The sequence below is a fragment of the Macaca thibetana genome, chromosome 19 (assembly GCF_024542745.1).
Source record: "Macaca thibetana thibetana isolate TM-01 chromosome 19, ASM2454274v1, whole genome shotgun sequence".
In the NCBI taxonomy this organism is placed as follows: Eukaryota; Metazoa; Chordata; class Mammalia; order Primates; family Cercopithecidae; genus Macaca; species Macaca thibetana.
In genome coordinates this window covers 47,384,011-47,399,548 of record NC_065596.1, presented here as the reverse complement: position 1 = coordinate 47,399,548, position 15,538 = coordinate 47,384,011, and the positions used below count along the sequence as shown (strand labels likewise).

Sequence of the window (15,538 nt, the reverse complement as noted above, 5' to 3'; positions counted from 1 at the left end):
AACATACACCTTAAAAAATGAATGCCAAGGCAACATGACACTATGAGCACTCATGACATTCATGGACACCAGCAGGGTGTGATACCATGCCCTGGAGTCAGAATCCTGGGTTCTGGTCCCTGGGAATGAGAAAATGAAAATGACTTGTCCCTAATCCCCTGGCTTTGATGCTCCTGCCCTGGTGGACACCAAAGATGGTCAAGAAGAAATGAGAAACCCTGAGCCCCAGCTCAGCCACCAGACCCCAGGGAGCAATAGAGTGACTGAGAACTGTCTCTTTGATCATGGGACTCACAGCCCCTACTGAGCAACCAGCACAGGCCTCTCCTCCCAAGAGGCATGAGAGATTCACCCTGCACACCTCCAGGAAGGACACTTTCCTCTGGGACACCCAGGTCCTGAATGTCCATCCTTGGAAGCTGCAGCCAAGCTAGACACAATTAGAGAAAGGAAAGGTCCCTCTCACCAGGCGACACACAGCTCACCCACAGCACAATGGGGTGTACCTGTGACAGGAACCTGGTGCAGCTCCAGCCTCCTGCACTGAAGGGGAGAGCCAGATGGGGATGAAAGAGGGCAAAGGGCATGAATGTGCACCTCAAACCAGAGCCATTGGGACAGCAGGAGGCTGAGACCCAGGACTGTGCTTGCCCAACCTACAGGGTATGTGTGTGACTGTGTGTGTCTCTTTTGTGTGTGTGTTTGTGTTTCTGGACATAGTGTGCATTGAGGTTTGGTGACAGAATCACTGCTGAAAAAGACAAAGGCCTCCACTATTCCCAGGGACCTGAGACACAGACAAAAGGAAAAAGAGAAGGAGGGGGACAAGGAGGCAGGACTGAGAGGGGAGGGGACAGAGAGGTGTCCTGGGCTCAGACTCCACCCATGAGCCAGAGAAGTGCTCCTGTCCCGGGAAGAGGCCCAGCAAAGAAGGAGGAAGGACAGCACAGCTGACAGCTGTGCTAGGAAAGATTCTGGATCCCAGGCTCATCTCCACACAGGAGAACACACAGGTAGCACAGGCCATGGGGCCCCTCTCAGCCCCTCGCTGCACACTGCATATCACCTGGAAGGAGCTCCTGCTCACAGGTGAGGAGAGAACTTCCTCGGAGAGGACAGGAGGAGGAAGCAGAATGATTGGATGGATTTTCCTGGAGGATGGGGTTCTAAGAAATAACAGAAGAAAGTACTTTGGGAGGCTGAGGTGGGTGGATCATGAAGTCAGGAGTTCAAGACCAGTCTGGTCAACACAGTGAAGCCCCGTCTCTACTAAAAATACAAAAAATTAACCAGGTGTGGTGATGTGCTCCTGTAATCCTAGCTACTTGGAAGGCTGAGGCAGGAGATTTACATGAACCTGGGAGGCAGAGGTTGCAGTGAGCCAAAATCATGACACTTCACAACAGACTAGGTGACAGTATGAGACTGTCTCAAAAAAAAAAAAAAAAAAAAAAAAAAAAGAAAAGAAAAAAAGAAAGGAAAGGAAAAGAAGAAACAAAAACAGAAAAGAAGGCTCTGTTGGAGCCTGGATAGGGGGAAATACACCAGAGAGGGACAGGGGTCAAAACAGGAAAATCACATTGAACCGGAATTGGTAAGAGGTAGGAAAATCCCAAGTGTTCTGTTTTCCTGGTTAATCAACACTGGACACCACATTTTGAAAAATGATAATAATAACGATTATCAGATGACACTTCAAATGAAAATATAAGCATTGCATGAAACACTGTCCTCAGCCAAAAAACCTCAACAATTGGTGAAAGAAAAAAAACACCCCAGGCATGGAGGGACCTGGGAACTTTCTCATCTACAGGAGTCTGCAGCCTGTTCCAGGCACTGGGGTGCAACCAAGATCCTAAAAGTCCCTGTCCTCAGGGAGCTCACGCTGTCATGGGAAGGAAGACAGACATGCAAAGAGATCTAGAATGTGAGGTCAGGTGTTGACAAGAGCTCCGGAGGGAGAAGAGCAGGGAAAGGTCAGAAGTAGGAGACCCAGGGTCTCTGAAGGAGGTGTCAGGAAAGAAATCTAAAGATGCCCTGATGTGAGAAGGACCTGAGGGTGGTGTGGAGGGAGGCATGAAGATCCCTGGGGAAGAGGATTCCAAACAGAAATATGACAAGGTAAGAAGGGTTGAAGAAATGGGGGTCATGCTGCTGACTTTGACCCAGTAGGACAGTAGTTCACACACACACACACACACAAAAGGGGTGTATGTGTGTGTCCTACTGTCATACTGGGGTGCTGTGTGTGTTTGTATGTGTGTGTGTGTGTCTTCAAGACTGAAGATTGAAGAGATCTTCTCAGGACCCAGAGTCCCATTTTTCACCCCCATACATACGTCGCAATATTGACTGATGCTCTCTCCACGTCCTAGCATCACTTTTAATCTTCTGGAACACACCCACCACTGCCCAAGTCACGATTGAAGCACAGCCAACCAAAGTTTCCGAGGGGAAGGATGTTCTTCTACTTGTCCAGAATTTGCCCCAGAATCTTATCGCCTACATCTGGTACAAAGGGCAAAAAACGGACTTCCGCCATTACATTACATCATATGTAATAGATGCTGAAACAATTATAGTTGGGCCTGCATACAGTGGACGAGAAACAGTATATTCCAATGCATCCCTGCTGATCCAGAATGTCACCCAGAAGGACACAGGATCCTACACCATACAAATGATAAAGCAAGGTGATAAGACTAAAGGAGTAATTGGACATTTCACCTTATACCGTGAGTGATTCCACATGATCCCTGGGTGTTGGGGGTTGGGAGTCCGTTCTACTTTACACCAACAGGATGGTCAGGCCTAGACGGTGCCTGTGTCCCTCTCTGCATTATGTCGCATGTTGGTGTTTTGGCATTTAGTGGAGGACACACACAGAGGAGACAAACTATAACAGATCAGAATTCCTTTCCTGCCTCCAGACCCTGCAGACACTTGCTGCACAGGAAGGACAGTCTGAAGGGAGGGTGCTCAGCAAGAGATGAATCTCAGCCAAGCACCTCATGCCCTCTTCATAAACTAGATCCTGAGAAAGACCCTGGAGAACTGAGTAGGGCTTTGCCTAAGAGGCCCCCAGAGATGCTCTCAGAAAAGCTCAGCCCTGGAGGCCTCAACCCCAGACCCGTCCCTAAATCCTTACTCCAGATAAAGCTGAGGAGGCTGTACCAAGGCTGGGTTGTGGCAGGGCTTACTGGGACCAAGGATTCACCAGGCGTCTGAGGACTGTGTCTCCAGGAGCTGCTCACTGCCAGGGCTCAGCCCTCAGATCCTCATCTGGGCAGGACAGAGCTTTCTTCACCTGACACTCAGAGTGGAGAGGACAGAAAGACAAGCTTTATAGGCCATCAGCCAACTGCTTTGCGAGTCTAATGTCCCCAGAAGCAGAAACAGAAGACAGAAAATGTACCTGGCAGCAGCTTATCCACAGGGATCTGACCTAAAGGTGCTCTCTCATGGAAGTGAGTAATAATAAATGCTGTTTGTGTGAACACCTCCACTGCACCAAGCATTAGGTCAGGTGACTGTGAAGAATTTACAATTTATTCACAGATAGCATGAAAACCCACAGTCCATTTGCAATTTACCTTATTTGACTGAGAGAAAACTGAGACACAGGAAGGCACAGTCACTGAATGAGAGTCACACAAACACAAAAGGCAGATCAGGGTCACATGAGGTCTGTCTGTAGCCACAGGCCCATCCTCTCCTCCACCAGAAGTGAGGGCTTTTTGGGTTCCAAGGACCCCATAGTCATTCATTGGCTCAAATCCTCTCTTCTTAGGCGTCCAAACATCAGAGGAGTGAGAGCAAATGGTCAGCTGATTAGTCTGTTCTCCAGAACTAAATCACCTGCCTCAACTGTCAGAGTCAGTGCAAAAAATGTCCGGGTCTCCCACTCAGATCTTAACCCCTATCACTGAACCTGAAATCCTGTGTTTCCCAAAGTGTCCATGTCACTGCCATGACAGGATAAAAGAGAGGACCTTGTTTTCATTCCCCACTCACACCCCGCACCAGCACAGGCCCAGTGAGAGACACACACTCAGGAGCTCTCACATAACAAATGAAGGAATTGAATGAAGAAATGAATGATCCATAACTTCTTTAGACTGGATCTTGGATGCAGGATCCTAGGAGGTCTAGCCACACCTGTCCCTTGTCATTCAGAGGCTGACACCCATGTTTCATCCCCCACTAACTCTTGCCCCTAAAGCCAACCCATCTCATGTAACTCTGAAGCCCTTTGGTCACTGGAGGGTTTTCAGGCCTGATCCTGGCCTGTGGAACTGGGGACACCTGGTCCCTGGGGTCTCTGAAGTCACTGTAGGCCCCACTGTTCACTGCCATGCTGTCTCTGCCTCTCTCTGCTTCTCTGTGTCCCTCATCTTCCTCCCACTTCATTCTACCTGGCAAGCCCTGTCCTGCACAGCTTCTTCCTCCACCCCTAGGCCTTCCCCAGACACTCCCTCTAACTAGGTTAATTGTTCTGTTCCCTTCCTGCTAACACTGTGGCCTGGCCCACCTCCCAGGAAACAGGAAAGGCACAGAAATCACCTGGAGTTGCCACTCCTGCCAAGTTTCATCTTGAGCCAATGTCCCCAGGTCACTAAGAGAATAAGCTTCCACTGTATCCCCATTCAGGGCTCTGTCCTTTTGTGAGGCTGTTCTGTGGACAAGACCATGGGACAGGGATAGTCAGCTCCTCCATCCACTCTTATAATTTCCAGACAAGTTCTTCTGGCCTCCTGCACAAACAAAACCAATTTATCCAGATAGTGATTTGCAGTAAAGAAATATTTTAATGACTCCAAGTGTGCCAAACAGGAGGATGGAGGTTTATTATTACTTAAATCAGACTCCCTAGTGGATCAGGGGTTAGAGATTTTCAAGGATAGTTTCAGGGGCACAGGACTAAAAAATGGGTACTGCTGACTGTTTGGGGATGGAATCATGAGGGCGGAGGGAAATGATCTGTTTGTGCTTGAATCCACCTCTAGGTGGGGACCATGTGACTGGCTGAGCCATTAGTCATGGGTATGGATGAGGTCAGCGGGTTTCCAGAATGCAAAGAATGAGAAACATCTCAAAAGACCAATCTCAGGTTCTACAATAGTGATGTTATCTATAGGAGCAAATAGATACAAATTTTGTAAACTCTGGGCAAATGACATTTGAGCAGTAAGGGATTATAGAAACTGTGCCTCCATTTTAGCAGAATTCAGTTCCCTCCTACAATCTTATTCTCATGGTCTTTCACCAGTTTTACAAAGGCAATCCCTGGGCAAAAGAAGGGTATTAGTGTTATGGAGGAACTATTATCATTCTTGCTTCAAAGTTAAACCATAAATTAAATTCCTCCCATGGTTAGCCTGGCCTATGTCCAGGAATGAGTGAGGACAGCCAGCCTGAGACTCGATGCCAGATGGAGTCAGCCATGCTAGTTTGCTGTCACTGTTGTAATCTTTGCACTGACTGACCAGGGTGTCAGAGGCTGGACAGGTCTGCAGTCTCCAAAGCCCATGGGCTGATTTCACCCATTTCACTCACGACTCCATCCACAACCTACTATGGAGCTCACATTCTCCAGCCACTTCCTAGAGACTTCTGGTTTCCTGTCAGCCATATAACAGGCTTGAAATTTGTCACTCGGTTCTAACAGTAAGTAAACAACGGAAAACTCAAAAGTCAACAACTCGTTAAAATCCCTCAGAGATGGCCGGCACAGTGGCTAACAACTGTAATCCCAGCACTTTGGGAAGCCAAGGTGAGCGGATCACGAGGTCAGGAGATCGATACCATCCTGGCAAACACAGTGTAACGCCATCTCTACTAAAAATACAAACAAATTAGCCAGGTGTGGTGGCGGGCGCCTGTAGTCCTAGCTACTAAGGAGGCTGAGGCAGGAGAATGGCATGAACCCGGGAGGTGGAGCTTGCAGTGAGCCAAGATCTTGCCACTGCATTGCAGCCTGGACAACAGAGTGAGACTCCATCTCAGAAAAAAAAGGAAAACGAAAAACTTGCTGTTAGAAAAATGAAGAATGTTTTTGATGCCTAGTGGTAGAATGCACACAGCTGAGAAAACAATCCCTAACTTGAGGATGTGTCAATAGAAACTTCCAAAACTGAAAAAGGAAAGTTCAAAAGGAGTGGGGGGGGGAAAAAATGGAACAATATATCCCACTTCATATTTAACATTTTGTATTGACAATAGCAATTTTTAAATTTTGTAGTTGTGGTACAACCTCCAAGGCTGTAACTTACACATAATGGGAATACTGGTGGTTTCCGGGACCTGTTGGGGGTAGCCAGGGGGTGCTATCTGATGGTTTTACAGCCTGTGCCACATACGATTGTTTCCTCCTGATGATGCCATTTTCATAAGTTGGGGTTCTTTGTGTGGGGGACACATGAGCCACTGGCATCTCACTTAGACTCTTCCTGATTCACACAAACTTAAACTCTAGTTGTATTTCCTGAGGTTAAGAGAAAATGAAGAAAGCTTTTCACATACCTGTTTTGGGCTCTTCCCCATTTTTCCTAACTCTGCACAGAAATTAGAAACAGGGATTTTTTACTGTATTTACTAACATAACACATATCACTTCTTTTAATTCGGCATCATTCCTCCCTTTATGTAATTGACACACTGACCAGTTCTGTCTCTTTAACGGGACTCTCTCTACTTAAGGAGTTGCTAATTTCAAATCACTTTTGGCATCTTTCTTTGAGCATAATGTGATCCTGTTGGAATTCACCCCACACCTAAACCTTAATTTGGTATCAAGATAAATACTACTAATAGCAATCGATCTTAGATGTTTGGACCATCAGTAAAAATTTCCACTTATGACAACATTTTAATGTTTCCTCCAAATCTTTTTTTGTTTCGTTACTAGAGTCACAACATAACATGAGGTCTAAACTCTTGACAACTTTTTATGGGAAAATTACAGTACTACAAATTGAGCATCCCAAATCCAGAAATCCAAAATCTGAAATGCTCCAGAATCCAACACTTCTGACCACTGATGTGATGCTAAAAAGAAGTGCTCACAGGAGCATTTTAGATTTAAAATTTTTCACATTTGGGATGCTAACCCAGTACATCTACCATAAATATTCCAAAATAAATAAAAAAGTTAGAATCCAAAAACCTTGGTTTTAAGCTTTCTGCATAAGGAACACTTTATCTGTATGAACTATAGGCATGAAACTGTACAGGAAATCTCTAGAACCTCCTCATCCTGTATAACTGAACAGCACAGCCATGGAACAATGCCCTATTCCCCTGACCACATCTCCTGGAAACTACTATTCTACTCTATGATTCACTCTGGAATTCACTGAGATAAGGTACATAGAGTAGTCTGACTCCTAGAATTAGAGAGTAGAATGTCTAATGAGAGAAAGTATCTGCAAGACTTCTTCCCACATATTGCTCTAATAGCCACCAAACACATATGGTCCATGAGGGCCAGACTTCTGTCATCAGTTCATGTCCGCCCTTTCCACCAGTCAGTTCTGCGTTTGCAAACATCTACATGTATTTCTAGAAAGATATACATGGTCCTCACCTGTCCTCTACAGTGGGTAGGGAATATCATTGATGCAGAACAGCGAACATGGTCTTGGTCCAAAGCTATCAGCTCTTGCCTGTCCCCTTCACTCTTTGTAGGTTATTCCTTGGACTGTGCTCTATCTTTAGTGGTCACTGGCTCAAGTCACTTACTATGAGACAGCTGGGAAAACCGCCCCACCTTGTGGCTCCACTGCCTGGTGACTGAACTGACCTCCAGGCTTGACTCTGGTCTCCCCTGTGTTATTTCTGCTCAAGTACCCAGTCCCAGGCCAGGCTTCCCAGTACCCAAAGGGTTTAAGGACAATGGGAACTTTCATCATCCATCTCTAAGATCCCCTTGGAAAGGGAAGCTGCAGAGAAAACATACCTTGGGGGCAAAGTAAGACTGAAACTAAGAAGATTCCAGCAATGCATGCTCCAGGTGAGGACCGCAAGGTGGGCCAGGCAGGCAGTTGGAGAGGGAGGGACTCAGAGAGGCACCTGGGGCTGTGACTGCTGGTCCCATGTTTTTCCATGACTCAATGCTGCTACTCAATTCACACTTGAGAAAGTCTGTGCTTCTTCCACATACAGAAGGCAGCCTCACAATCCCTGAACCCTCAGATTGCCATGCATCTGTCTTGTAACACACACATCTGCCATGGGCTTTTTAGGACTTGAGTGGGCTGAGAAGTGGGAAAGACCATCTCTGATTGAAAAATGTCTTAGGAGGAATCAAAGGTGCCACACAGGGCAATCTTCTCTCTGTTATCTGCACAGTGGAGACTCCCAAGCCCTACATCTCCAGCAGCAACTTAAACCCCAGAGAGGCCGTGGAGACTGTGATCTTATCCTGTGATCCTGACACTCAGGATGTAAGCTACCTGTGGTGGATAAACGGTCAGAGCCTCCCTATCAGTCGCAAGTGGCAGCTGTCTGGAAACAACAGGACCCTCGTTCTATTTGGTGTCACAAAGGATACTGCAGGACCCTATGAATGTGAAATGAAGAACCCAGTGAGTTCCAGCCGCAGTGACCCAGTCACCCTGAATCTCCTTTGTGAGTATCTTCTGTTCCTCTGTGAGCCAGGCTGCCATCCCAAATACACATGGCCAGAGGCCAGGCCTCTCACTCCCTCTCAGGTCCAAGAACAGAGACCTTTAAACCTAGACATCAAAGCTGGCCATGATGACTAAGAGTAGGCTTAGGCTTGATCGACAATGGGAGAGAAGAGGCTGCTCCTGTCATGGGAGATTCAGGGTCCACAGGTTATGATGGGAGAAACAGGTGAATGTCTCAAGCTCCAGATCAGTGAACACAGCAGGGATTTGGCTGGGACTTCAGTGTAGTGACTTAGTTCACAGGGTCACCGTGGCTCCTCCACAGGCCAGGATTTTCCCTTCCCTCTGACAACATCAGCTGTGACTTTATTTTCTGCTCAAGATGGCCTAGATACCCCCACCATTTCTTCTTCATACACCTATTACTATCCAGTGGAAGTCCCCAAGCTCTCCTGCCTCACAGACTCTCACCCACTGGCAGAGCAATCTTGGCTGATTGATGGGAAGTTCCAGCAATCAGCAAAAGTGTTCTTTATCCCCCCACATCACTAAAACATATAGAATGGCCTATGTCTGTTTCATCCATAACTCAGCTACTGATGGAACAATCTCATCATTAAGAATATCATAGTTCCTGGTAAGTGGATCCAGGGAGCATTGGCCATATGTTTTCCCGTGAAGTCTATCTGGCTATCAAGGAAGAACCACCTGCCCTCTGCAGAGGGAGAAGGAAATAAAAAACCCAGGACAGGGAATATGTTTCTGCTCCAAAACGACCAGCTTTTGCCTGTCCCCTTCACTCTTTCTAGATCATTCCTTACATTCTGTTCTATCTTTGGAGGTCACTGGCTCAAGTAAGTCATCATGAAACACCTGCAAAAAACTACCCCACCTTGTACCTCCACTGCCTCAGGACTGAACTGACCTCCAGGTTTGACTCTGGTCTCCCATGTCTTATTTCTGCTGAAACATTCAGTCCCAGGCCAGGCTGTTCAGTATCTTAGGGTTTCAGGACAATGGGAAGTCCCGTTATTACTCATCTCTAGAATGTCCTTGGAAATGGAAGCTGCAGAGAAATCACATCTAGGGGGGCAAAGTAGGATGGAATTTGGAAGGGACCCAGCAGTTGCACATTCCAGGTAAGGAATCCAAGGTGAGCCAGCCAGTCAGTGGATTAGAGAGGGACTGGGAGGTGTACCAGGGCCTGTGACTCCCACTGACATGTTTGTCCATGACCCAACACTGCTGCTAAATTCACACTTCAGAAAGTCTGTGCTTCCCTAAGACAGAGCAGGCAGCCTCATAGTCTTTGAGCCCTTAGATCATCATACATCTGTCTTGTGACACACGCACCCGCTATTGACTTTCAAGGACTCTGGTGGGCTGAGAGGTGGGAGATGCCAACTCTGATTGAAGGATGTCTGTGGAGGAATCAAAGGTGCCACACAGGACAATCTTCTCTCTGTTATCCACCCAGCGGAGTTGCCCAAGCCCTACATCACCAGCAATTATTTCAACCCCATGGAGAACAAGAATGATGTATCCTTAACTTGTGTACCTAAGACTCAGGGCTACACCTACGTGTGGTGCGTAAATGGTCAGAGCCTCCCGATCAGTCCCAGGCTAAAGCAACCCGGTAAAAACAGGATCCTCATTCTAGCCAATGTCACAAGAAATGACACAGGACCCTATGAATGTGAAATACGGGACCGAGTTGGTAGCATCTGCAGTGACCCAGTCATCCTGGATGTCCTTTTTATCTGGTTCCTCTGTGGACCAGGCCACCAGCAAAAATCCAAGCCACCAGAGGCCAGGCATCTCAGTCTCTCTCAGGTTCAAATACAGATACTTTTATTTCTGGACGCCAGGCCTGGTCATGACTCCCTGCCCTGGGAAAACTTGGCTAGGCACAGCCTTAAGCAAGAATATAAAGGGAGGGGCTGCTCTTGTCATGGGAGACTTGGGGTCTACAGCCTGTGATGGGAGAAACACGTGAATACCTCATGCCTCTGTTCAGTGAAGACAGAAGGGGTTTGGCTGGGCCTTGAGGGTGTGTCTTGGCTCAGAGGGACATGTGTCCCTTTGAGAGACCAGGCGCATCCCCTTCCCTTGGACGACATCACCTGTGGTTTTATTCTCTTTACTCCAGATGGTCCAGACTTCCCCAGGATTTTCCCTTCATTCACGGATTACCGTTCAGGAGATAACCTCTACTTGTCCTGCCTCGCGAACTCTAACCCACCGGCAGAGTATTCTTGGACGATTAATGGGAAGTTTGTGCAATCAGGACAAGAGCTCTTTATCCCCCAAATTAGTACAAAGCATAACGGGATCTATGGTTGCTCTGCTCGTAACTCAGCCACTGGCAGGGAATGTTCCACTTTCAAGATGGTCATAGTCTCTGGTAAGTGGATCCCTGCATCATTGGCAATAGGGTTTTAGGTGGAGTCTATCTGGCTTTCAGAGAAGAGTCAGGAAAACATTTTTATTCCCAGCCTGTGTCCCATGGGCAGAAGCAAATCCTAAATTCTCCTTCTGAACCCTCTCAATTTCTCTCTACAGACTTTCTTCTTGTTGTTTCTCTGTTTTCTCATGGCTGACCTTGTGTCCAGTCTGAGAAGGGTAGGGAGGGGGCTTTGTCAGTCCTGAGCCCTATGTGGTGGAAGAGGCTTCATACAGGGACAAGAAGGAGAGTCCTCAAGATCAAGTTGCTTCTCGCTGTCTCCAACACATCCCTTTCTGCCACATCTTTGTTTTCTTTTACTTACTCCATGTGCTACAAAGAACATCTGAGGCTTTGAAACAAGCTCACATTTTTCCCCCAAATAAGAGGAGGAAGCCCCTTGGATGAGAGAGGAGCAGCTCAGATTGCTGCATCCTCTGCTCCAGGCTTCTCCAGTGACTGGCCCTTCCTGACTCCACTGGGGTGGGTCCCACTGGGGTGGGAACAGCATGTATGGAGAAAGACCCCTGATGGCCTGTCCTGAATTCGGCTAAATTTAGCTGCCGGTTGCAATGAAGCCTAGGCTGCAGGGAAATAAGAAGAGAGGGAGCCTCGGGGCAGACTCTGGAGTTGTATCCTGGCTCTGAAGTCACCAGCCACATAAGGCTGTGGGCACAGCACGTGGGACACAGCACAGAGGACAATGAGTGATGCACACTTGGAGAAATAGGGAGATTCACCTCTGGGGCTCTGCATGGCAGGAAAGGGGCCATGCCAGAAAGTGTATATTTATAGAGTATAAGACTACCAGAACACTTATATATATCTATTATAAGACTTATCATTAACTATTTCTAAGTGTGCAATTTAGTGTTGTGTAACCATCACACTATCCATTTCCAGAACTTTTTCCTTTTACCATATTAAACCTCTGTACCCAATAAACAGTAACCCTCACTCCTTCTCCCCCTAAGTCTTAGCACCCACCATTCTACTTTCTGTCTCTATGTAACTGGCTATTCTATCTTTTATAAATGGAATTATAAAATAATTATCCTTTTGTGTCTGGCTTATTTCAGTTAGCATAATGTCTTCAAGTTCATCCATTTTGCACGATGTATTGGAATTTTATTCCTTGTTAAGGTTGAATAACATTTTGATGTATAGATATACCTCATTTGCCTACCCACTTATCTTTCAATGGACTTTCCGTTGTTTCCTTTTTTTTCCTATTGTGAGTAATGCTTCTCTGAACATCAATGTGCAAACATTTGTTCAAATTTATTTTAATTCTATAGGGAGTATGTCTAGAAGTGGAATTGCTGGATCAAATGGTAATTTATTGTTTACATTTTTTGAGAAACAGCCACACCACTTTTTACAGTGGCTGTAACATTTCCCATTCCCATCAGCAATGCACTAGAGCTCCAATTTTTCCAACTGTTTGAAAACACTTGTTGTTTTATGTTGCTTTGTTTTATGTTGTTTATCAAAGCCATCCTAAAGTGTGTGAGATGGTGTCACATTGTGGTTTTGATTTGCATATCTCTAAGTATTCGTGACGCTGAGGAAATTTGCGTGGACTTATGGGATATTTGTATATCTTCCCTGGTGAAAACTCTGCTTTAATCCTTTGTTCATTTTTTAATTGGGTTTTTGGATGTTTGCTGTTGTTGACTTGTAGTTTTTCATGTATTCTAGAAATTAATTAGGTATCACACATATAATTTGCAAATATTTTTCTCATTTCATGGGTTCCTTTTTTACTTTCTTGATAATGTTCTTAGATATATAAAAGGTTTTGGTTTTTATGAAGTCCAATTTATCCATTTTATTTGTTGCCTATTCTTTTGTTGTTACAACCAAGGAATCATTGTGAAATCCAATATCATAAAGATTTTCTTCTACCTTTTCTTCTAGGAGTGGTATAGTTTTTGCTCTTACATTTAGATCGTTGATCTATTGTGGGTTAATTTTTGTATATGGTGTTAGGTAAAGGTTCCACTCATTCTTGCCCTTGGATATCCAGCTTTCCCAATGTCATTTGGTGAGAATACTGTCCTTTCCCCATTGAACGATCTTGGCACACTCGATGAAAATCATTTGGTCATATATGCAAGGATTTCTTTCTGGGCTCTCTCTTCAATTTCATTAATTTCTATGTCCTCCTTTATGCCAGTACCACAATGTATTGGTTACTGGGGCTTTGTAGTAAATGCTGAAATCAGGAAGAGTGAGTCCTCCAGCTTCATTTTTACTCTTCAGAGTTGTTTGTCTATTTAGAGTCATGAGATTCAATATAAATTTTAGGACAGATTTTTCTTTTTCTGCAAAACTGTCACTGAGATTCTGATAGGAAGTGTATTGAATCTGGAGCTCACTTTGGGTAGCATTGTCCTCCTCACAATATTGAGTCTTCTAATTTATGAACACAAAATGTTTTTCAATTTATTGATGTCATCATTAAGCAATATTTTATGGATTTCAGGTATAATCATTTCACCTCTTTGGTTAAACTTATTCCTAAAATATTTTATTCTTTGTGATATTAATACAAATTAAAAATATTTTCTTAATTTCCCTTCAGATTGTTCATGGTTAGTGTATTGAAATACGACTGATGTTTGAATGATGATTTTGTATTGTGCAACATTACTGAATTCATTTATTAATTCTAATAAGTTTGTTCCATCTTTAGGATTTTCTACATGTAAGTTCAAGTTATCTGCGAACAGAAATAATTTTACTTCTTTCTTCCAATTTGAATGTCTTTTTTAAAATTCTCGCCTAATTTTTCTGACTCGATTTTTCAATACTACATTGAATAGAAGTGTCAAAAGCAGCATCCTTGTCTTGTGCCTGCTCATACAGGGAAAACTTTCAGTCTTTCTCCATTGAGTATGATGTTAGTATTGGGTTTCTCACATATTGCCTTTATGTTGAGGTGGTTTCCTTCCATTCTTAGTTAGAATGTTGTTACTGTGAAAAAACATTGAATTTCATCAAATGCTTTCATTGATTCAATCTTATTACTGATTATAGCTCTATTCATATTTTTGTGTTTTTCTAGGAATTTGTCTATTTCATCTAGGTTTTCCAATTTATTGGCATACAATTATTTCCAGCAATTTCATAATCATTTTATTAGAATTGGTAGTAATCACTTCATTTTCTTTTTTCTTCTTTCTTTCTTTCTTTCTTTCTTTCTTTCTTTCTTTCTTTCTTTCTTTCTTTCAGAGAGAGAGACAGGCTCTCACTCTGTAGGCTAGCCCAGGCTGAAATACAGTGGTATGATTATGGCTTACCATAGCCTCAACCTTCTGGGCTCAAGCAATTCTACTTCTTCAGCCTCCCAAGATACTAGGAATACAGATGCATGCCAATATGCCCAGCTAATTGATTTTTATTTCTTTTTTTGTAGAGACTGGGTCTCCCCAGGTTACCTATGCTGGTTCAAACACCTGGCCTCAAGAAATCCTCCCATTGTGACCTTCCAAAGTGCTAGGATTAAACTATGACCTGTCATATTCAGACTCCATTTTCATTTCTCATTTTAGTAATTTTAATCTCTCTTTTTTCTTAGTCAGTCTACTTAATGGTCGTCAATTTTGTTGATTTTAACTTGAAGAATCAACTTTTGGTTTCATTAATTTACTCTATTCTTTTACCATTCTCCATTTTATTTTTATCCACTCTAATCCTTATTGTTTCCTTCATTCACTGTGCTTGGGTTTAGTTTGTTCTTCTTTCAAATCCTGAAGTATGAGGGAGCTTGCTTCATACCATTCTTTTAAAGGTTTCATGCAGTCAATGAAACAAGATGCCACACACAGGCGAACCAATGTCAGCTGCTATATTACTACCATCATCATTAGCCTTGAGGTTAAATAGTCCCAGCATCAAATCTCAGATCCACCTATTACTAGCCATACGACACCAGGAAAGATTTTACACTACTCTAAGTTTCTGTCTTTTCATCGGCAAAATGGAAATACTATCCACTTGACAGGGTTACTGTGTGAATTAAATGAAGTACAGATAAAGCATTTAGCAAAGGGCCTGGCACATAGGATGTGCCCCTCAACAGTACCTGTTTCCATATATATGTAGAAAAAGAGGTAACACATAAAACACTAGGACATGGTTCCTGACTACTTGTGAGAGAGAAAGCAAACAAACTAAGTGCAAAGAATCAAACCTGGTATGTTAGTTTTTACCAACTGAGATGCATCCAGGATGGGATTAGACATATAAGATAATTTATCAGGGAAGACACCTCTGAGGGAATGTGGGGCAGGCATGAAGGTAGTATGGGAGAACTCACAGACCCCTATGCAAAGCACACTCCTGTGAAAAAGAAAGAGAAAGAAGTTTTAGGTATTAATACAGTTCTAAGAGAGTTTTTGCATGGCTGATGGGGAGTCCTCCAACCAGTTTCCCATTAAAGTTAAACAGAGCCTCAGAG

General features: G+C 44.3%; 1 protein-coding gene across 1 annotated transcript; it reads left to right on the top strand.

Moving 5' to 3' along the window:
• The first annotated feature begins 934 nt into the window (after window positions 1-934).
• On the top strand, window positions 935-14,964 carry LOC126941721 (pregnancy-specific beta-1-glycoprotein 2-like). The gene is made up of 5 exons (XM_050768381.1): window positions 935-1,089; window positions 2,376-2,735; window positions 8,350-8,628; window positions 10,780-11,034; window positions 14,870-14,964. Exons 1-5 carry the CDS (start codon window positions 1,026-1,028, stop codon window positions 14,962-14,964), a joined length of 1,053 nt encoding a protein of 350 aa, XP_050624338.1. The 5' UTR covers window positions 935-1,025.
• The last annotated feature ends 574 nt before the right edge of the window (window positions 14,965-15,538 follow it).

What these genes read in the sequence shown, in the direction of transcription:
- LOC126941721 (XM_050768381.1), top strand. Translation starts at nt 1,026, where the DNA reads ATGGGGCCCCTCTCAGCCCCTCGCTGCACACTGCATATCACCTGGAAG. An exon ending in GAAGGAGCTCCTGCTCACAG is followed by an intron (nt 1,090 to 2,375) that starts GTGAGGAGAGAA and finishes TCCACGTCCTAG; the next exon opens with CATCACTTTTAATCTTCTGG. An exon ending in CAAGATGGTCATAGTCTCTG is followed by an intron (nt 11,035 to 14,869) that starts GTAAGTGGATCC and finishes ATTCTTTTAAAG; the next exon opens with GTTTCATGCAGTCAATGAAA.